This window comes from Falco peregrinus, chromosome 2 (assembly GCF_023634155.1).
Source record: "Falco peregrinus isolate bFalPer1 chromosome 2, bFalPer1.pri, whole genome shotgun sequence".
NCBI classification, from domain to species: domain Eukaryota; kingdom Metazoa; phylum Chordata; class Aves; order Falconiformes; family Falconidae; genus Falco; species Falco peregrinus.
In genome coordinates this window covers 55589636-55610054 of record NC_073722.1, presented here as the reverse complement: position 1 = coordinate 55610054, position 20419 = coordinate 55589636, and the positions used below count along the sequence as shown (strand labels likewise).

Sequence of the window (20419 nt, the reverse complement as noted above, 5' to 3'; positions counted from 1 at the left end):
ATGTATGGCTTGAGCTGCATAGCATCTGCCTGCCTAAAGCTATGCCTGTAAATAGTGTGGAAGACCAGAGAACTGAAACAATGGATCACAGATGGGTTACGAAAATACTGATAGTATTAATTATACAATTCTAAAGAATGTGCAAGCCCTGGATACCAGAGAAGAAGTCTCTATCCTTAGAAGAAGATCTGTCCTAGATTAGACCATTTAATTTCCTATTGCTTAATAGTTATGTTGCTACTTGGTGATATCAGTTATATGTATGAGTATGAAAAATAATTATTATTCAACATTTGATCAGTGTTTATTTCAATTCTATCTCTTTATCTCTAGCAACAGGGAGTAGCAGACTGAGTAAAATGAGAATCAAACTTCAATAAAATGGAATTTTTTCTGAATTTTAAATAATGTTGGTCAATTTTTACATCCATTTTTTCTGGGCTTTTCTGTTTTCTGGTTCTACTCCAAACAAAAAGGGCTGGAAATAGAGAGCACGTAGGTCAACTTGAAAGAGTTCTGACTAGCACTTAGTGTTTGGTCACTTGCCAAAAAAGAATTTTTAAACATGTCTAGACTTGCCTATATTTGCTTGTAGATAAGAAATACTTGAATAAATGACTAGTTATTTTTCTTGTATAGTTGCTTTTCTGTTTGATCATTTTAACTAACATTTTAAGCTACTTTGGGGCTTGCTTTTTAATAATATGAGTAGGATTTTTCAAATATGTTTAGTTGTCTTGAGAGGGAATGTTTGTCCTATTACTTACTCCAACTTTGGTGGTAATTCTCCTATTTACTTATGTACCATTTCCCATGATGTCATCCTGAATTATAAAAAAAAAACCACAATACATCTCTCTTAAACAGAACCCTTAGCTGTGTGGCCCAAATCCCATTTTCTCTTGTCATAAGCAACTTTTTCTTTTGCTTGTTATTCATCAGGCTATTCAAGATATTTGACTCTTTATTTGCCTGTCTGAGGAGGATCTTGGGGCAGGTTATGTCCTCTTTGAGAATATTCTGTAAGTAATGATGGACTAGGCAGGACTAACTGAGGGTGGGCAAATGAAGAGGAAGGTGTTTGATAGATCATGTGGAGAAGTTAGCAAACAGCGTGGCTCCAAGTGAGCCTTGGTTTAAGCATGTTGGCCCCATCTGTAATCACTGTTCCTTCACTCAATGGAACATTTCATACTGCAGAGAAGCAGAACCATGCTGATCAGTAGCAAATGGCTTACATGGAAATTACTGTCTACTCTGTCCCATTTCTTTTTTAACTTGGCAGTAGCTTTGGAAAACCCTGTATACTGGTCTCTGGCAGGTAAATGAAGCTTAAAAAAAAAAGAAATGAGGTTGCTAACCATTCCCTCTTTCTCTTTTCTCCTCTCTTTCACCAGTCTCTTACTCATCTTTTCTAAAATAGTTGTATCCTTAGGCTGCTGGAGAGACTGAATGGTGTTAATAATAATGTAACAATAATACATATATACATATGCACATGGATCTCCAATTAAGCCATTTTATATTTAAACATAGCCAGGTGCAGTTTACTCATGCAGTGATCCCCTTTATAGGTCCCAAATGTCAATTACAGTTTGGTTAATTAAAATGTGATTAATCATAATTCTGACTGAAGAATAAAACAGTTAGCTGGGGAGATCCCGCTTGTGATATTATATGGCTCTTCCTTCTTTGCCAGGTTATGCTTTGTGTAGTGAATGGATCTGTTTTCCTAAGATTTACTTTCAATATACCAGAATACCATAGGAAACAGCACAATAGTCCATGACTTCTTTCTTATTTGCACCAATGATGCAACTGGTGATTTTCCCAGTGTTAAAGACAATCGGCAAGTTAAAACCAGTATTCAGGAAAGCTCTTATCATTTGGACTTAGCTCAGCTGATAATTTACTACATTTTCATTGGCAGATGGTTCAGCCTTCCATCGTGGATTAATTACACCCTAGAGTCAGTCTTGTACAACAGAACTACTTCTCCTCACTCAGAAAACAACTAAAGAAGGTAATAGCATAAATGAAATAAGGTGCCATTTTCAACTGCAATCAGCAGCAGAGAAATTTCAAAATTACAATCCATTCTTCACGATTTACCTTCCTAACCAATAAAATCCAAGGAAAGAGTTAAATAAAGTCTGATTTTGATTTGGGATACACCCTGGGGTTTTCGTGTTTGGCAGATAACAATCTTTCTGTCAAAAGTTATTTTTTCTTTTACTGTGTTCCTGTGAATGGAAGCTGGAATGAGATGCACTGAGATCCTGAAACTCCCAAGGAGTGTTGAACAAAACTGGGAAACCATCACCCTCCCAGTATGCTTAGTTTTCATTTCCAAACATTTACCAAATTATGTACTTTTTCTTTCCTGGCACTTTATACAATTTAAATTCTACTTGAAAATGTTACTCATCTGAGCTGAAATAAAAACAGGCTATTATGTACAAAGTTGAAGTTGTCATTTGTACTGCACATTAAGGAAAATGCCAACTTTTTTACAGGTGGACACAGATCATTGCCTCACACAGGGTGACAAAGCACTCTGCAAATGGTAATGAATTTTGTCCGGGTCTTTCAATGAGACTAAGAGCAAAGTTAAGCTATGCTTAGTGCAATAAAGTGACGGTGAAGTGCTGATTCAGTCCTTACTCCTCAATGAGAGCCAGCCTTATCACTCAGTATACGAAGTGATGAAAAGGGATCTCTTGTAGTTGTAGCACTGCTTTGTTCTGTGTCAGCACTGAGTGATGAAGGACCTTGTTTCCCTGCTATATTACTTAATCTAATTGGAACTACACTCTCAGCTGCTTAATTACTTGAAAATACCTAGAACTTTGGTACCTTCATCTTCAAACGCTGAGTAGTTAATTACTAGTTATATACTCAATCTCCATTTCTTTAAAGATGCATTGCACTGCACACATACAGGGCTTAATTCCTTTCCTTATGCAACAGATTCCAAAACCAAAGGCAGAGAGCTTGAGATTTTTACATAGACCTAGAGGATGCAACTCCTAGACAGCGTACATAAACCAGCTCTGTCCTAGAATAGCCTGCACTGTGGCTACTAGCCTTGATGTACAAAACGGGACAGGTGACTCATCCACCATTTCTGTGTGAGCAAAATAGAACACATCTCCACGAAGCACTTACAGATTTTGTTGCTGAAAAAAATCTAAGGTATAAGCTTCTTTTTTTGGTTTTGGTTTGGTTTGGGTTTTTTTAACCGAATAGGCAAAATGTCTGAAAATCAGAATGTAGCAAGTTGTATGCCAGCTTTATGCCAGCTCCTGAATCTCTTAGTCAAAATAATTGCCAAATTAGTTATTCTGTGCATATCACATCTGCAGTTGGAGTAATTTTTTAGCAAGACCAGTGTGAGCATCTTTATGCACTAATCTGATTTAGGATTCGGCCTAGAGATAAGTAATTTTTAAATAGAACAGAAATTGTTATTCTTATAATCCTACTTTTTGTATAATAATATTCTTATAATGGGGCTAGAATCTCTATCATGTCATAGGGTTAAATGTGTTTTGGTCAAGGAATATGACTACAAGCAGATGCTGAGGTGATTAAATTGGCGATCTGCTTTTCTTTTGGATCAAAATTTCAGTGGTTCCTTTGCATTGATATCATTTAATCCCCTGCAGCAAGAAAAATCAATAACAACATTTAGTCTAACATCATATCATGTCAACAAGCAATGCTGAAACTCCGTACTGATTACATTTCTGCCAGTCGCATAACCTCCTACCAAAAAGAGAATTGAGACAGCATGAAAGACAGGTCAGAAAATTCACTAGACATCTCTTCTTTTTTGACGACTTTTGCCCTTATCTGTAGTGACTTCAAAAGAAAACTGCTGGAGCAAATGAGGATAAAGCTACCTGGTTGAAGGAGCTACATGGTGCAAGGCTGCTCCCAGTCAGTGGCAGCAGAAAAAAAGATATTAGTCACCTGAATTCAGCTGCAAATACTGCCCTGTACAAGTGCCCTTCCACCCCACAGTCTCTTACATGAGGATCCATGGGAATGTCATGCACCAAGCAGATAGGCTTGCAAAAGCCTGACCACCCAGAAGATACGAAACCAGGAGCTGCCATAGCAAAACTTTGCAGACAAATTTAAATTAACAGACTCTATTTCCTGAAAAAATCATTTAGAAACTTCTATTTTAAATGATTGTTTTTAATTAATCTTCAGAAATTCCTCTTTTAAATCTTCATGACAGCTTAAGTTTCGACTTGGAGGGACTAAGTAGGTGGTTATGTTTTTGGATCATGGTGGGATTTGGAAGAATGACTGGACTTAACCACTGCATGTTTGGAAATCTGATTGAAAGCATCAGCCAACACCTGGAAAGGGAAGTTCTCAAGATTCTGATTAAGACCTGCAATAAATGGAAGGAACTCCAGCAATAATGCTTAAAATTCTCATTTTTCACTGTGTCTATCAGTCTGTCTCTTATGACATTCTCCACTCGAACAGCAATGGAATGCTTCACAGCTGCCTGTGGGGCTAGGATGGAGAGTCCTTTGCATTTACATGTAGTAAACCAAGAGCAGGACATGAGCAGCTGGGCAGGAAAAGATCATTTTTTCTTTAAAAATCTGGAACTTCCATTGCAGGTTTAGAAACTGGGTGCTTTATGTCTTACAGAAGTTGCATGGGAAAATAGATTTTTCTTAAATAATACTGTGTGACAGCTGTCAATTCTTAATATCTTGAAAGGCTGTTAGGTAATTAGCAATCAGAAGTATTCCAAACAAGGCTACCAGGAGCCAATCCCAAAGAAAAATGTCTTTGCCTTTACACCAGCATTGACTGATTTGTCAGTGCAGAACACAACAACACATGTTGTTATAACTATGTGCAAATATTGGCCAGTAAGGTTTTCTGTATTTCTTTGTGAGAAGTGGAGAAAGAACAAGCCTGCGTGTGTTGTTTCTGCAGTATGAGAGACATGCTCCTCTGACATTATTGATGGATGGTGTCTCTATATATAGTTCCAAAGCAAAATTGTACTAAGGTTGTTAAAATGTTTTCCAGAATTCATTCTAGCAATGAATGATGGGGTTTCTGTCTTCTTTCTTGTCATGTGTGAAATAAGCCTCTACCTCACTGACTCTGGCTGCTCATCTGTGACCATTTCTGTTGCTTTATGTGATGGAGGCTGTAGAAGGCTGTGCTGTGGCAGCCCCTCCAAAACATAACTACAGCGTCAAGCAAAACCAGAAGATTGCCTGCTTGGATGGGGAGCTGTGGTTTTTCCAGCTCCTTTTCAAAATCAACAGACTGGGGATGCTGTCCTTATTACTATTTTTCTTACAAATTTTTGAAAAATTCAGTGAGATTTCAGTTTCATGCTAGTACTGGATGCTGCAGTAAAGAGGAAGGTTTTCATGGATGCAAGTCCTACCCTTTTCTCTCTGGTTGCAAATGCCATTCTGAAGCATGTTTTATTGCACCGAAGCAACAAACTTAGGATGCTGCCAAACTTTGCAGTCACAGGTTAAAACTCCAGCCAAAAAAAAGCAGTATCTCTTTGACTATTTCTTTCTTTCAAGCTGTTAATCACATACCATGTGTTGGTGTAATGTGTAATAAACTGCCAACACTAGTAGACAAATGTCAAAGCAGGCTGCTGACAGACGAGAGCAGTCCAGCAAGCATTATCTGCAAATAAAGCATGACTTCATTTCTTCTTTCTTAGGCAATGAAATAGTCCTCAGTGACATCTACATGCCAATTAAATTAACAGTGGGTGGCTCCTGAAATGTGTTTTTGGTCAACTGCTAAAATACAGTTTTCCTGGTTAATTGTAACACAACACCTGTGTGGCATGTGTACATTTGTATTTGTCTAGCATGTGTAAGCTTACTCGTGTAAGTATTTGCAAATCCTAGTTCAGAACTGAAACACTTCTGAGATCTGTAAACTAAATGGAATTGTAATGTTATTAGCTTGTTAGAAAGTATTTTTGCTAATGCCTTCTATGGCATGAGATCAAAAACATTATTACATGCCTGGAGAATCATACCACCAAGGTAAAGGTAATTCCTCACTCTTCTGAACTGGGGTTTTTTGTTTGTTTACAAAGGAGCTGTGTTTCATCCTCATTATTACCATGTTTTTGCAATTGCAATGCACAGCTGTGCAATCTGGTGACAAATTGGCCCAGTGTAGCCAAATACTTGCATCCCTGTTTGTAAATTGAACTAAAACATACCTCATCCAGGACAATCAGGTGCAATGAGGACCCTTAAATATTTGATTGCAGAGTAATTTATTTATACACAGAATTAGAGGTCAATGACCAAGAAGGATGGTAGTAATTAAGCATACAGGTTTGTTCATATTTGTAGGCAATGAATTTCAGCTTTATGTGTTCCATAAAACCTGTGTTTGCTGTGTCAAAGGCATGCAGATACTCAGGGGCGAGAGGACACAACAAATGTGCTAGCAGGCAGCCTGTTGCACCATGTCAAAGAAAAGGGAATAGACCCCAATTTTCTTGATAGTTCTAGTTTTAAGAGTACTTTGAAAGATATTTTCTACTAATTGTCCTGCTGGGTTACCAAGCTGAGCTCCGCAACCAGAAAAAAATGAAGAGTTATTGCTACTAATTAATGATTAAGACTAATCAGTTCATCTTTTCATCTCTGTTGTAGGCCAATTCAGAAAAATACTTTTAAAAAGTATTTCCTACTGTTAGAATAAGTAGAAAATATTTCTGCACTCTAGCATCCTATGATTTTTTTGATAGGCTGTTTATATAACATCACTCTTTTTCAAGTCAGTTTGAAGTAAGATGAAGCATTTTCCATGTTAATTCAAAGGCTGAGCACCTTACTGAGCAGTTCCACAAAGGGACATTACATAAGAGTCCCAGAGCAGTACACAGGCTTGGACCCAGCATTCATCTAGTATTTTAGGTCATCTACCAGACAGATAATTAAAAGTAAGAGGATGGCAAGCATATATGGTATTTCCTTCTAATACTTTCTCATTTTATGACTATTTTCAGCTCAGAGAATTTCCTGAGGCCAATATGATTTCAGAATTCAACTCAGTAAAACCAAGGGGCATCTATTTCCATTTGGCATTCACATTCATTGCCTGAGAACAAGCACACTGGTTTTTTCTTTCAAAAGGAAAGCAAATGTATTTTTAGATTTAAAGAGAGAGGATGAAACAAGGTGGTAGAATATGGTTATTTGCAATCTCTCGTGTCTTGGCTACCTCTGTTCAGTCTCGTCTTTATCTCTTGTCCCCAATAAGCAAGTCACAGGCTACAAGCTTTTCTAGGATACCTCCATGCTGAAGCAACACCATCACTATAATGCTTCAGAGTGAGAAAGAAAGTCAAGCATGATGCTGAAGGATAGTAGTATTTGGTATGGCAAGCTGAAAATCAGCAAGCGTGTGTTCCACTCCTGCTCCAGCAATTTATTCATGCTGTCTTGTGACTGTGTAATTCAAAGTACAACTCCCACCACTGCCTCCTGCAGACATGATTTGTAACAAAGCAGCATCTGCTTATGTAGTTTGTGTAGGATCTGATCCACTAGGCGTGCTGAGAGTACACCTACTACATCAAGCCCCGCAGGTGAGACAGGCAAAGGAACGCCTATTTTGTGGTTCCCATTGGACCTGAGTAGGAGGTAACTGTCATGCCCTGTCAAATATGTTTTGAATTATTTGATTTTTTGTAAATATATGTAAAGCATTATTTTTAGTATTATTGCTATGTATTTGGAAGCAATATAAAAACATCACATTTCCTTTGTGTTCTCTAGCTGATCGTACATTTGATTCATTTCTCAGGGGAGATGATATCACTCTCTACATCTACCTGAAATGAGGTTGTAGCAAGGCGGGTGTCGGTCTCTTCTCTCAAGTAACAAGAGATAGGACAAGAGGAAACTGGCCTCAAGTTGTACCGGGGGAGGTTAGATTGTATATTTGCAAAAACTTCTTCAGCAAAAGGGTTGCCAAGCATTGGCACAGGCTGCCCAGGGAGGTGGTTGAATCACCATCCCTGGAGGTACTTAAAAGATCTGTAGATGTGGTGCTTAGGGAAGTGGTTTAGTGGTGGACTTGGCAGTGCTAGTTTAATGGTTGGACTTGATGACCTTTAAGGTCTTTTCCAACCTAAATGATTCTATGATTCTACTGAGATGCTGAGGCACATGGCCAAAGAAAACCACTAGTCAAACTTTCATTAACAAAAGGCTTTTGCTGGCTTTGAGACAAGATGGCACCAAAGGGAGGTTTGGAGGATGACAGTTTTGGAGCATGATGTCCAAGTCCTTCTTCAGAAGCCTATGGGTATTTTGAATCTATACCTGAAGTCTTGGTTCACTCTAGCACTACATAATCATACATATTCACTGCAGTATTACCACAGCTTCTTTACTATGCCCTTGTTCATGCAAAGGAAAAGCCAGAGGCTGAGGCTTATTAATAAATAATTCTGTTTGGGAAAGTAGCCACATGGCATAGACTTCACAGAGGGAACAATTTAATTCTGCTCTCCCTCACACCCCAGGGCAGCAGCTCCGCTTTTTCCTACAGAGTCCACAACCTGCTTGGACCACAGGCACTTAGGCCCTAGCTGGGGTAAGACAGAGACAACTCTATTCAGTACCAGTCGGTTGTTAGGATTTGTTTTCTACCAACGGAAGAGCGAAGATGCTAATGAAGTGCAAAATTATCTTTTCCTCACTGCTGCTTCCATCCTGCATCTACCAGAGTTTGATTATACTTGAGACTCCAGCATGTTTCACACACCCTTGCTGGGAAGTGTGTCAGTTCAGTCTCTGTCTCAGGAAAGGCTGCTGTGCACAGATTCAAAACCATACCACTCATGCCACTAATGCCTGACCTCTACTGCAAAATGCATAAAGGTTAGTTCTCAGCTGTCTTGCATTTTATGTGGTCGTTACCTATGCTAAACAGACAAAAATACTGCACTCAGTGAGGAAAAATTAATTCAGTGTCATAAAAATTTTCACTCACCTGCAGATGTAGGTGTGATTCAGGAAGCAGTCAAAGTACTGCTTATCCTCTGAAACAGAAACATACGTAAACACAGAACAGAAATGTTTATTGTCCCAGGGCTTGCCTCTGATCAGCCCCATACAGTGCACCTGAGGGTCTCAAGAACAGTGTCTTCATCTTCATTTATGCATCCTTTACAAGGATTTTGAGGCCATGCAGTGCTCTGGAAGGTAAGACACATGTCCAGTGCATACTGGTCAGACTACCAGCATAAAAGTTCAACTTTTCTTCTTCAGTTATTGATTCAGTCTTGAAGAAGTGATAAATTTGACCATGGTTTTGTTGCTAAGCTTCCCAATGATGAGTGAATTGAAAAGTCAAGACAGCCCTTACCCACATTTTAAAAAAATGAGACAGCAAAGTCTTTTTTACCTCAAAGCTTGTATATCACTTTAAGAGGATTAGATAGTTTAAGGTCTATTTACTGATCATTTCAAGTCTGTACCAAATATGAATTTCAAATCCAATAGCAGCAGACCCTAAAATATCATGAACGGTCTAATAATAGACTCGTCTGAACTCAGTGCTTTGCAGCTGATTTATAAGAGAACATGAGAATAATAAAGAACCATTAACCAAAGTACTGACCAACCCCAGGCTCCAGTTAAAAGCTCACAGACCTGAACATCTCCCTTTTTAAATCACTGTGGCTATTCAGCCACCAGCCCTGGAAACTACCTGTTTTACTCATGACCACTGTGGTCACAGATCAAAGAACTTAGGAAGGTACAAAGGAAGTGGTGAAGGGACACTGCCCATTTCAGTGGTGATCCAGTTGTCCTCATAACATTAAGTTTTCTGTAAGAAACAGAAACCTGCTTCTCATAATTACTTGATCCTCTGTGTCACTACAATTTTTCCTATTCTTCCATAGATTTCAATGCAAAAAATTGTTCAATAATTAGTTTTCCAGACTTGCTGAAACTAGGAACATACATTGGAACTTTATACCTCAGAGGAGGTACCTACAGCTCACTGGGATTTATCTCCATCCCTATAAATGGCATTACTACAGCAAATGCTATGGCTTTAGGTTATCAACAGGTTTCCCTAACATTGCTACTAGTAGGTACAAGCAATCCAGCACGTTTTTTGCTCTTGCAAGCTATGCCCATTTAGGAGTCATGGGGCAGTGTGTATGGATGAGAATATGAAGGGGAAGTTCAGGAGACCTTTTACAGTCTTAGTGGAGTCCTAGCAGAGGTCTTTGAGTTCAAAGAGTCCAATGATGCTGGAGTGTCAGCACTGATCATCTGCCAAAGAAGTGAGGAAAACATCATGGCCTCTCCAGTGAAAGTGTGGACCTCTCTCTTCTCCCCAGAGTTTTGGGGATTGTAGTGATACATGGTCCAGGGGCTGGGGTGGTTGTATATCACCCACCCTAACACCTTTGCTTGTACTGTTGCACCAGAAAATTTCCTTAGCAGCACTATGCAACATCTGCCTTCTTTAGAAGATGGCTGGTTTTGCTCCTGTCTTTCTTTTTATTTTCTCTGTGATATTAGCTAGCCCTGCTGGTTTGTAAGCTCTGCATGTGCTGCTGTGTATTCACTTTTCCAGGTCACTTACAAGTAAAGAAAGACGAAAATTAACTTAGCCACCTGAGAAGCTCTCCTTAACGAACTTCCACCTGATTCTTAACTCTTTCCCACCTCTCTCTAAACATTAATAAGCTAGTTCTTTATCAGGCTGAATACTGACTTGCACTTTGCAACCTTAAATGTTAGCTCTACCCGAGATGCTGTGCTGGAAAACATTGTAAAGACCAAGTACATTATGTGTGACTCTTCACCCATATCCCCTCTGATGCAATGCTCACAAAAGGCATTAATCAGGTTTGTTAACCAGGCCTGCCATTTCATAAGAGACGTCAGCAGAGCCTGCCTGAGAATGAGATCTGCAGCTAATTTAGCAGAAGGTGACCTTTCAGAGGAGGCTGGAAGTCCAGTGGAGTGTGCAAGTACGGAAATGGAGGAAAGGATCCATGCTGAAACAGTGGAAATGAGGGGACACCTGTGTGAAACCTTTCGTTGAGCTCCATTACATTGCATGTTGGAATGGAAACCCGGTCTGACATAAGATGATCATTGTACTACTCAGTAACATACCAGACAATCCAAGGATTATTGCTCTGTGTCACCTGGAAGCCATCATAGGGGTGGTCTAGTCATAAACATTGGTCATGAGGAAAATTATATTTATTTCAAGGAAGCAAGAACTACGTGCACACACAGAGAGACTGGGAGCTCCAGATCCTTTCTGTTATTCAGGCTTTTCAGTAGCGCATATTTCTCATGAATAAATTGTTCCCGACCACTGTATTGCCAGCTCTGTTGGAGGCCACCCCTCCAGTGCCAGGTCAGGCACATGTGGAGGGCCGGTGGGCATGTGTGACCATCCCTGGCCTCCACCCATGACCACCAACTGGCCTCCCACCTTCCCTGCCTAGCAGGGGCTGAGGAGGTGTTGCCACAGCAACGCCCTCCCCATGCGGTTGCTATGTCAACGCTCTCCTTGTGGCATCCACCTCTGGGAGGGAAAGGCTGGAAGGGTTGCCATGGAAACCATGCTCCCCTGAAGCACCAGTAACTTTGGTCTCTTCCCCACCTTTCTGTCCCAAAAATGTCCTGCCATGAAGCTGAGCTACCCCCTGGACATGTCCTGCTCGGTCCCACCCCATCCCCACAGCCGTGCCAGCCCCAGCTGCACACAGCGGCTCCCACGGGGCTCACAGCAGCTTCTCCAGCCATGCAGGGCCGATCTGATGGGAGACCTTTTACTGTCACAGTGCTGGAGCAGCTCACATCTGAGGACAGAGACAGCCATCAGGACAATGCAAGGAGCTTAGCTTGTCTTCTCAAGGGACAGTGGAAATGGGAAGGCATTGGTTGTGCTGGTGATGGAAGTGCTTGGTGGATGTGGGAAGGTGCAGCAGGGGATGCAAGTCTAGTTGGCAGTAGCTATACATTCTCAGGCCAGGCTTGTATCACATAACAACAACAAAAACTACGAAAAACACCTTTTCATCTAGAAATACTTCCTCTGTTACATCTCTTTTGAAATTCCCCAGAACTCCAGAAGGTGTGATTTTTTTTTCAGATGAGTCTTTTGTGGGAAAGGACTTTCTGAACCAAATCTGTAGAAAGGCTGTAGTTAGAAAATGTGGAAAAAATACTCAAAAAGGTATTTGAACAGAAAACATCAGAAGTCTTGGCTGCATGACTTAATACAGCCCAGTTAACGAACCCCTGCTTATCCCTAGAATATCCAAGCAAATACATTTGTTTTAAAGGATCTCTCCTCTACGGCAGGGAGCAGCTGGGGATTTGGGGTAATAACATAGTAAAGGAATTTGCAGATATAGTCTGAAGTATCAGAATGCTGACGCTGCAGAAAATCTCAAAAAAAACCCTAGTTTCAGGGTCACAGGACAATCACATGTACTCAGTATTTGGCTTGTTGCATACACATTTTAGTCAATAAGTGATACATTAAATACTACATAAGAAGTCTTTGCATTCAAGAATTCATCAATGCGCAGGATTTAGGACTGTCAAGAGTTCATGTGCATACTCTGAGATTACAAATACCTGCTTTGACACTGAATCTGAGAAATGTATAACAAGGTCATCCACTGATGAATTATCCAAGGGGCAGAGATGGGCTCTTCTCAGGGATAAGGAGCTTCATACACATCTTAACTCGTTATACATCTGCTGTTGCTTATCTACAAAGAAGTGAAACATGTAACTGCGGATAACCTCAGATCATCAAGGGGGAAACTTAGAAAAATGCCCAGATCAAGAGATATTGAGTTATCACAGAATCACAGAATGGTCAGGGTTGGAAGGCACCTCTGGAAATCATCTAGTCCAAACCCCTGCTAAAGCAGGTTCTCCTAGAGCAGGTTGCACAGAATCACGTCCAGGTGGGTTTTGAATATCTCCAGGGAAGGAGACTCCACACACTCCCTGGGCAGCTTGTCCCAGTGCTCTGCCACCCGCAAAGTAAAGAAGTTCCTCATATTCAGATGAAACTTCCTGGACTGCAGTTTGCACCCACTGCCCCTTGTCCTGTCTCTTATTATATCTTCTAATAAAGACACACTTCTACCTTATCATACCTTTGAATGAAGAACTCTTGTTGTTCTCTAAGTGGTATTACCGTGCAATTAATTGTCTGGAGCGGATTTACAGAAAACTAGAAATCATCCTTTAATCTCATCCTAAAGGTCACTACTTCATTTGTAATTGGAAGAATTTTAATCATATTTCACATTAGGATCAAGCAGTTCCGAATCAGTCTCAAAGTCAACTTTGTACTTTGCTGTCTTCTGTGTTCACCATGTGGCATAGAAAACTGGCTTACAGTATGACATGAAAGATATGCAAACGATCATTCCTCTTCACTAGACGTCAAACCTTATCTCTGGGGAAACAACTTGTTTGTGTAGAAACCTCAAATCATGATGTTCTGTATATTATTGAATATATGTCTTTGATCCACTAGATTCTTAAGCTAAGAATATACAGTTATTTCTGGTTATCAGTCATCTAGACCTGCCTAAGCAGAAGCTGCTTAGTTCCCCATCTGTTTTCCTCATCTGCTTTCAAAACCTGCCTATACTTTTGGTCTTTACAATGCCGGTAGCTGAGAGTTCTTAAATTTAATTACGTGCTGTACAAAAACCTGTTTGTTTTCACCTGGTAATTTAATTTTTCCACTTTCTTCAGCTGTAAAATATTGACAGTACAAAATCCTTACCACCTTTTAAACCATTCATTATTTTATAGGCTTTAACTATAGACCTCTGGTGATAAACTTGGCTACGTATCATTTTTCAAAGTTATCAGATGGATACATCTCCTCTCAAGTATTACTTTCTTCCAGCAAAACACCTGATGGAAGTAGTGCTGGTCCTAGCTGTAACTCTACTAAAAGAAACTTCGTTGCAAAGAACATTGATTTCAGTCCATGAACCTTTCCCAAAGAACTTCCAAACTAAAACTGGATATAGAAACAGGAAGACAGGGAGGCTAATTAAGGTATATACGTCTTCAAATGGGTCTCTTTATCTAGCTTATTCACATTTCTTAGCTTGATGTTAATGATGAAGTGGAAAAAAGCCTTTAGGAGGGAATGAGGTTAGCGAGGTGAAATGGTGTACTGCATGTAGCAAAACAACATGGAACAGTATTGAGAATCCAAGTCGGAGAAGAACCCAGACATGAACCAGTTAATACTTCCTAATTCATATCTACTTAGAAAATATGACTTTCTTACAAATTTTATCAGACTAGGGAACTCAAGGACAAACTCTTCAGTGAGTGGCTTGAAAGAAAGCAAGCTACTTGAGTGTTATGTGATGTCAAAACAAAAAAGGAACAGCTAATTCATCTTTGAAACATCCAACTTCCACAGGAACATCAGTATTGACAAAAAGACTGTTGTAATTTAGGTACAACATAGAGGATAAATTAATATTCAGAAGCAAGAGAATGTTAATCCATAGCCATTTCTAAGCATATTATGAAATGACTTAGTTTCAAAGTAAGAAAGAACTTCAGAAGATTTCACTTCCATACACAACAGTTGTTACTGATATCAAATTCCCAATGCTTTAAAATTGCATAAACACTTTTGAAATGATACCCTGAAGCCAATTGTAGATGAATTTAAGTGACCATCATAATATAACAACCTTTAGAAAGAGTTTGGTTCCATACTTGTTGCTCTTTTTTTCAATAGTAATGATTTAAAGGCTTGAATAGCCTATATAGATAAAACATATACATGAGCTAATTGTTTTAGAACTCTTATCTCGATTTTTCTGAGGCCTGTGTTTCTCTGCCTAAGGCATCAGTGTGGCATATACTGTTTCAAATACAGATATTCTGCTCCTTCTACAAAATAAATGGAAAACACATGTTAATAAAAGAGACGTCCGACTAAGATTTCATTCCTCTGAAATTTTAATGTGGGAAAACCGTCAATGCTGCCATCCTGCACCTAATTTGATCTACTTTGCACATTAAACACAATGGGATTTGCAAGTATACTTATTTACATGTAGGGGACAGTGGATAACATCATAAACTCATTAGAACTAATATAATAGGAGTAGAAACATGACACATCCCTGTACGGTGGGTCTGTACAAACCTCCAATAAAGTGCCAGCTAATTCCTCTGTTAACGTTTCTTTCCTGGTCCATACGTGGGAAGCACAACATACACATCTCTACTCAGCAAACTTCAGGCCAATTTTGGAAGAAAAAGTTCACAGTCAATTTGGAGTGTGGAAACGGGGAGGTGTTATACAGCAGAAAGAACAATGAGCCCCTCCTGGGCAACAACAGCAAGTGGATGGCAATGGAAATGAGGCAGAACATTGAGAAATCATAAATGAGAGAGGTTTGGACAAAGGGAAGAATAACATGAGGAGTTAAAAGGAACAGACACAGGGCTTACAGCCAGCAGAACCACATCACCTACCTGAAATACTTTTGCCAAATTGTCGAAGAGGGCTTGACCAGCGCTCACTTTATGCTTGACTCCCCTGACTGTGCCATTTTTGCTGAGGATGTTGACTCGCTTTGTACCAAACCTCCTCTCTTTAGTGGCTCTGACTAAAATGAGCAAGTCATCCTGCTCGTTCTCATTTTCGTCACACTCGGACCCTACGTGTCCATTCTGCTGCCCATCCACTTCGCTCAGCCGGCTGGTTTGGTCAGTCTCTGAGCTACTGGCATACTCGGAGTCCAGAGAGTCGGCAGCCTCCCCGTCAGCGTACACCTCCTTCAGCACCCTCCCGCTGTGCGAGGACGCAACGCGGAATCGAACCTTCCTTGACAGCCTCTCGCTGTCCGCCTTTATCTCACTTTTAAACATCGCCTCTTCCATTGATATAAGCAGTTTGCATTGTTCCAGCGTGGTGCCCATTGCATTTGCCAGTTTGTCACACTTAACAACAATATCAGCGCTGTTTTCTGTTGACAGGGGTTCTCATATTAAACTAAAGAGGGTTCCCAAGAAGCTACACTGCCGTTCTGCAGTTAATAATGGATGCATTTGTGCTATGGTTACCTTTAAACTAAAACCTGTAAAATGATCTAATCAATTAAATATTAAAAAGCCATTGTGTATTTTTTAGCACTAAGGAAGAAGCAAGAAAGGGAGAAATTGTATTCATTGAATAAAATAAAAATTCAAATCCACAGACGATAAACCCAGAACAGAAATTACATGAGTTTATATGAATGCAGTTTTTGTTTGCCAGGAACGAAAAAGAGGAAGACCTTTTCACAAGGTCTGCAGAGTCAAAACTGTTGATGTACATTACATCTAAGGGGAAAATCACAAACTTCAGCACTGAAGAGGAGTCAATGATGGGCACGTTTCTTTCATCAAAACAATTCCCCTACCAGTCAGACCTCATTCACCAAAGTTTGCTTTTTATATAAACTTCCAGAGATTCAGCAAGGAGCTCTGACTTGGTGTTTTGTGATGCTGGCCTTTTCACAGACTGGCAGGGCAATGGGGAAGTGATTAGTCACAATGTGCTGCACAGAGTTATGCAGTGTTATTAAATAAAACTGAGCCACAGGTAGTACCACACAGCCTCTGTTCTGCTTTGCCAATTATTCAAGGGACTGGGCCAAGGGAATCTGAACAGGGAATAGGAGGAAGCTAATTAACTGGAGAAACAAGGATCAAACAAAAGTAGGGTAAGGTGGATTCAACCACAGTGGAAGCCAATTCCCCCATCCCAGCAAATCACAAGTAGAGGTTAGCTCAGCATGAGGTACCTGGCTCTAGATGTAAAAATAACAAACCCAAACTTGAGGTTTCTGGCTAGGTCTACTAAATATCATGTAGCAGCACCTTAGACCCCCAAGGTGGTTGGTTCTGAGTTTGCATGATGGTCTCTACTTCCAGTGCTATTTCTGCATTTTCATCATCTAAAGTAAAATGCAAAGTATTCCTTAAAACAGCACCAAGAACTCTTCTCATTTTCCTAGCAAACATTCCCTACACACTCTGCAGCTCCATTCGCTCTCTAGACTCATGAATACTGAATTGCTTCCTGAAGCCTGTGACCCCCCCGACAGTTGTAGGCATGAAATGTGTCCCCAGACTCTCAGCCAACCCAGAATGGTAATGCCTATGGTCACAAGCAGCTGCAGAGCTTGAAGCATCTGAGGAGGCTTTCTGGCCAAGATTTTGGAAATGCAGGCTCAGATCTTTCAGCAGTTAGGTGGGGGTTATTGCAACTTTCTTTTGAACAAGAGGCATGAAAATACTGCTTTTCAGCCCAAGTAAAATCATCAGCCTTCTGACTAAAATTGCTTATTTTCCATCTACAAAATGAAAACAGAAATTATTAGTGGTATTTCCTAATGCTAGTGGTTGCCATGCTTCTTTCTAAAATGAGATGATTCACTGTATTATCAACTACTATTATTCACACAGAAAAAAATAGGTAAAAATAATAAGTTACAAGACTTAAAATGCATTGCTAGTCATCTTTCAGAGAAGAAAAACAGCTTCTATCAGTCTGTATTAATATTGAATACAGTTACAAGACACCTTGTGAAAACCGTTTCGGGGTGGGAGGTTGAATCACACTGATTGTGATATAGCCGCTTTAGCAGGAGCTTTGACAACAAATACTGTTCATCATTACTAAAAACCGGCTTTAGAACTAAGAACATTCTGTAGCAGAATTGATATTTCAAAATGTCTTTCATTGAATTATCCAAACAGGGCTGCAAGATACCTGGAGAAATCACTCAGCCTGTTACCTACCCCAAAGTTAACTATCATCATGTTTCCATGATTATCTGAGTGATCTCCTGTTGGAAACCTGCAGTAATTAACTGTTCATATTAAATTTTAATTAAATAATAAAACCCAAGTGCTTTGCAAAGAATTGCCACAGATTAAAAAATCTGAGCTTCTATACCAGAAATATTTTCCACAACACTTTTATAACATTTTTGTCTCCTCCAATTGATGCTGTATATTCTTTAATACAGAAACAATTTTACTCCTATTGCAGGCAACGGAAAAGCTGGTATTGTCTGTAGTGCAAAGGATTTGAAGCTACCTGAATGATTTAAAAAGTTAATGTAGCATTGAATAAATGCAGAATTAATCAGTACCACATTTTAAAAACACTCCAAATACTGTTAGCATCTTGTTCTCTGTTAGTAGGAAATTAGCTCATCGTTTAGTTTCATGGCAATTCCATTCTTCACTGAGAAATATTTTTATGCCTGGTTATGAGAAGCCATATGCACAGCTTTCTCTGCAGAAAAATAGTTAAGCACAGTGGAGCATGTCCCTTGACAGAGTCATTTACACACATAATTCATCTTGATGTTCCAGCTGTGGACCTTCTCTGAGCAAACATGTGACTTTAAGGGTAAGTGCACATAACCAGCAGGAAACAGATTACAGACTTTAAACTGGTTGTCTTCATGACAGAAGACATTTGAGAGTTCAGAGACCTGAAATGCACATATTTGTACCATCTGCTGGGTGCGTGTTCTCAACAAAGGCAAAGAGGATGAAACTTGACTAAGCATCTCTGTCCCTCTGATAGAATAAAATTTATAGTAAATGCTGACACTAACTCACCCAGTTTGATGCTGCACCTTGCCAGTTGTCATATTTGTGTTTATCATTTTCTAGCTTCTCTAGACAAACTTCTTTTCTTTCAAAGGTTTATTTCATTTAATGAGCAATATCCATTAAAAACCAATGTGGTGAGTTTTTTTGATGCATGTGATATTTCTTACCCATAATTATGACTCTTCCTGAGTCATTTGGCTACTGTTAGGTTTTGGGTTTGCTTAATTTTGTTCCAAAGTTCTGCCATTGATTAATTTGAAGTCAGGGGGTCTGGTAAGCATAAAGTTGAAGCACACAGAGAAAAAAAAAGTCACTACAGAGAGAGAAACTTTCTGTAAAAGAACTACCTGGAAAGAAGGTATTACATCCATTGACTCTTCTCTGACCTTGTCTCATCTCACAAGGAACTGGACCAACCCATTACCTTGATGTTGTGCTAAATAATACGGCTTCCAGCAAAATCCTCACATTTTATCATGTTCAAATTTATCCCTAAGTTGAAAGGAACAAAGAAAATTATGCTTCTGTTAGTTGTTGACTTCTGAGGCTTCTTTTTGGCAAAGAGTGAAGATAACAAAACTGGATGAAGCCCAGGGGACAGATGCTGTACAGTGCAGCCTGAAAGACAAACATCTGCTCTGAGACACCTGAGAACCTTCCACGCTCCATGCAAGAATGTGCCTGAAGAGGGCAATTCATCACATCTTTCTTCCATGACAGAGAAGCAAAAGTCTAACTAATAAGCTTAGTCTGAATATTTACCTTTTAAATGACTGGAATTAGGTCAGGTGAGCAAAACTCTTTAATACTTTTAGGATGAAAGGTTTGAACTAAGCTAAAGTAGCAACCACATTATGCCAAGTGAGACCTTTATAGCTGTATCAGGAAGGGGAAAAAAAAAAAAAAAAAAAAAAAAAAAAAGGAGCAGAAGGTAATAGAAGGAAACTAGTCTCATTTATAACCCTGACACAATTTCTTTAATATGTAGGTGAGATCTAGCTCTCAGAGTTCATCATATGTAAACATATATATATTTCAATTTCAGCAGCTTATACAAGTAGAGATTCTGTCCTAGGCACTCCATTTCTGTAAGTTTGCAGCACTACCAGCTTCACCTTGGGAAAGGACCGCTGATCAACAACATTAAACTGTATCAAAACACTTGGAAGAGTACCTAGTCACCTGTATTTAAGCAGCAAAGATTGCTGGCATTTTGCTGAAGAAACATAGCATGTACTATTAGAAACTACCATAAAAACGGACCTTGTGACATTCCCATTGATTGGAGAATAAAAGGTATAAGGCCCTGTTAGAGCTGGTAGTATTTAAATAGCAGCAAAATGAAAGCTGAATCATGGAAATGAGACTTCTGGAAGAAAACCTGTGTCCAAAAAAAAAACTAGCTTGAAATCAACAAGTGCCACATTCATTTCTGAACATGTGATAATGTTAATATAGCAGTTTACCCCATGACAAAGCATTATACTCTCTGTTTTGATGCACAGTGTCAGTGGGGCCATTTTGCTTTATGTATTTGCAGGTCATTAAGTATATATAGCAAATCTGTAGGCTGACTTTGATACCATTCACACAGGTGTCATTCATCATTGGACAGCTGGCATGAATTGACAGTGAGATGTCTTGTGATACTAATTTTTCTTCACTCTACAAAGTCTGTTTGCAACCACCTCTGACTTTATTAC

At 39.5% G+C, this 20419-nt stretch overlaps 1 protein-coding gene across 1 annotated transcript in view; it reads right to left on the bottom strand.

Moving 5' to 3' along the window:
* The window catches only part of GRXCR1 (glutaredoxin and cysteine rich domain containing 1), a 41395-nt gene extending 25285 nt beyond the window's left edge, over positions 1-16110 (bottom strand). Inside the window, exon 1 of the mRNA XM_027779272.2 lies at positions 15576-16110. Coding sequence (XP_027635073.1) covers positions 15576-16022 — 447 coding nt within the window. The 5' untranslated portion in view covers positions 16023-16110. The remainder of the gene's footprint in view (positions 1-15575) is intronic.
* Between the last annotated feature and the right edge of the window lie 4309 nt (positions 16111-20419).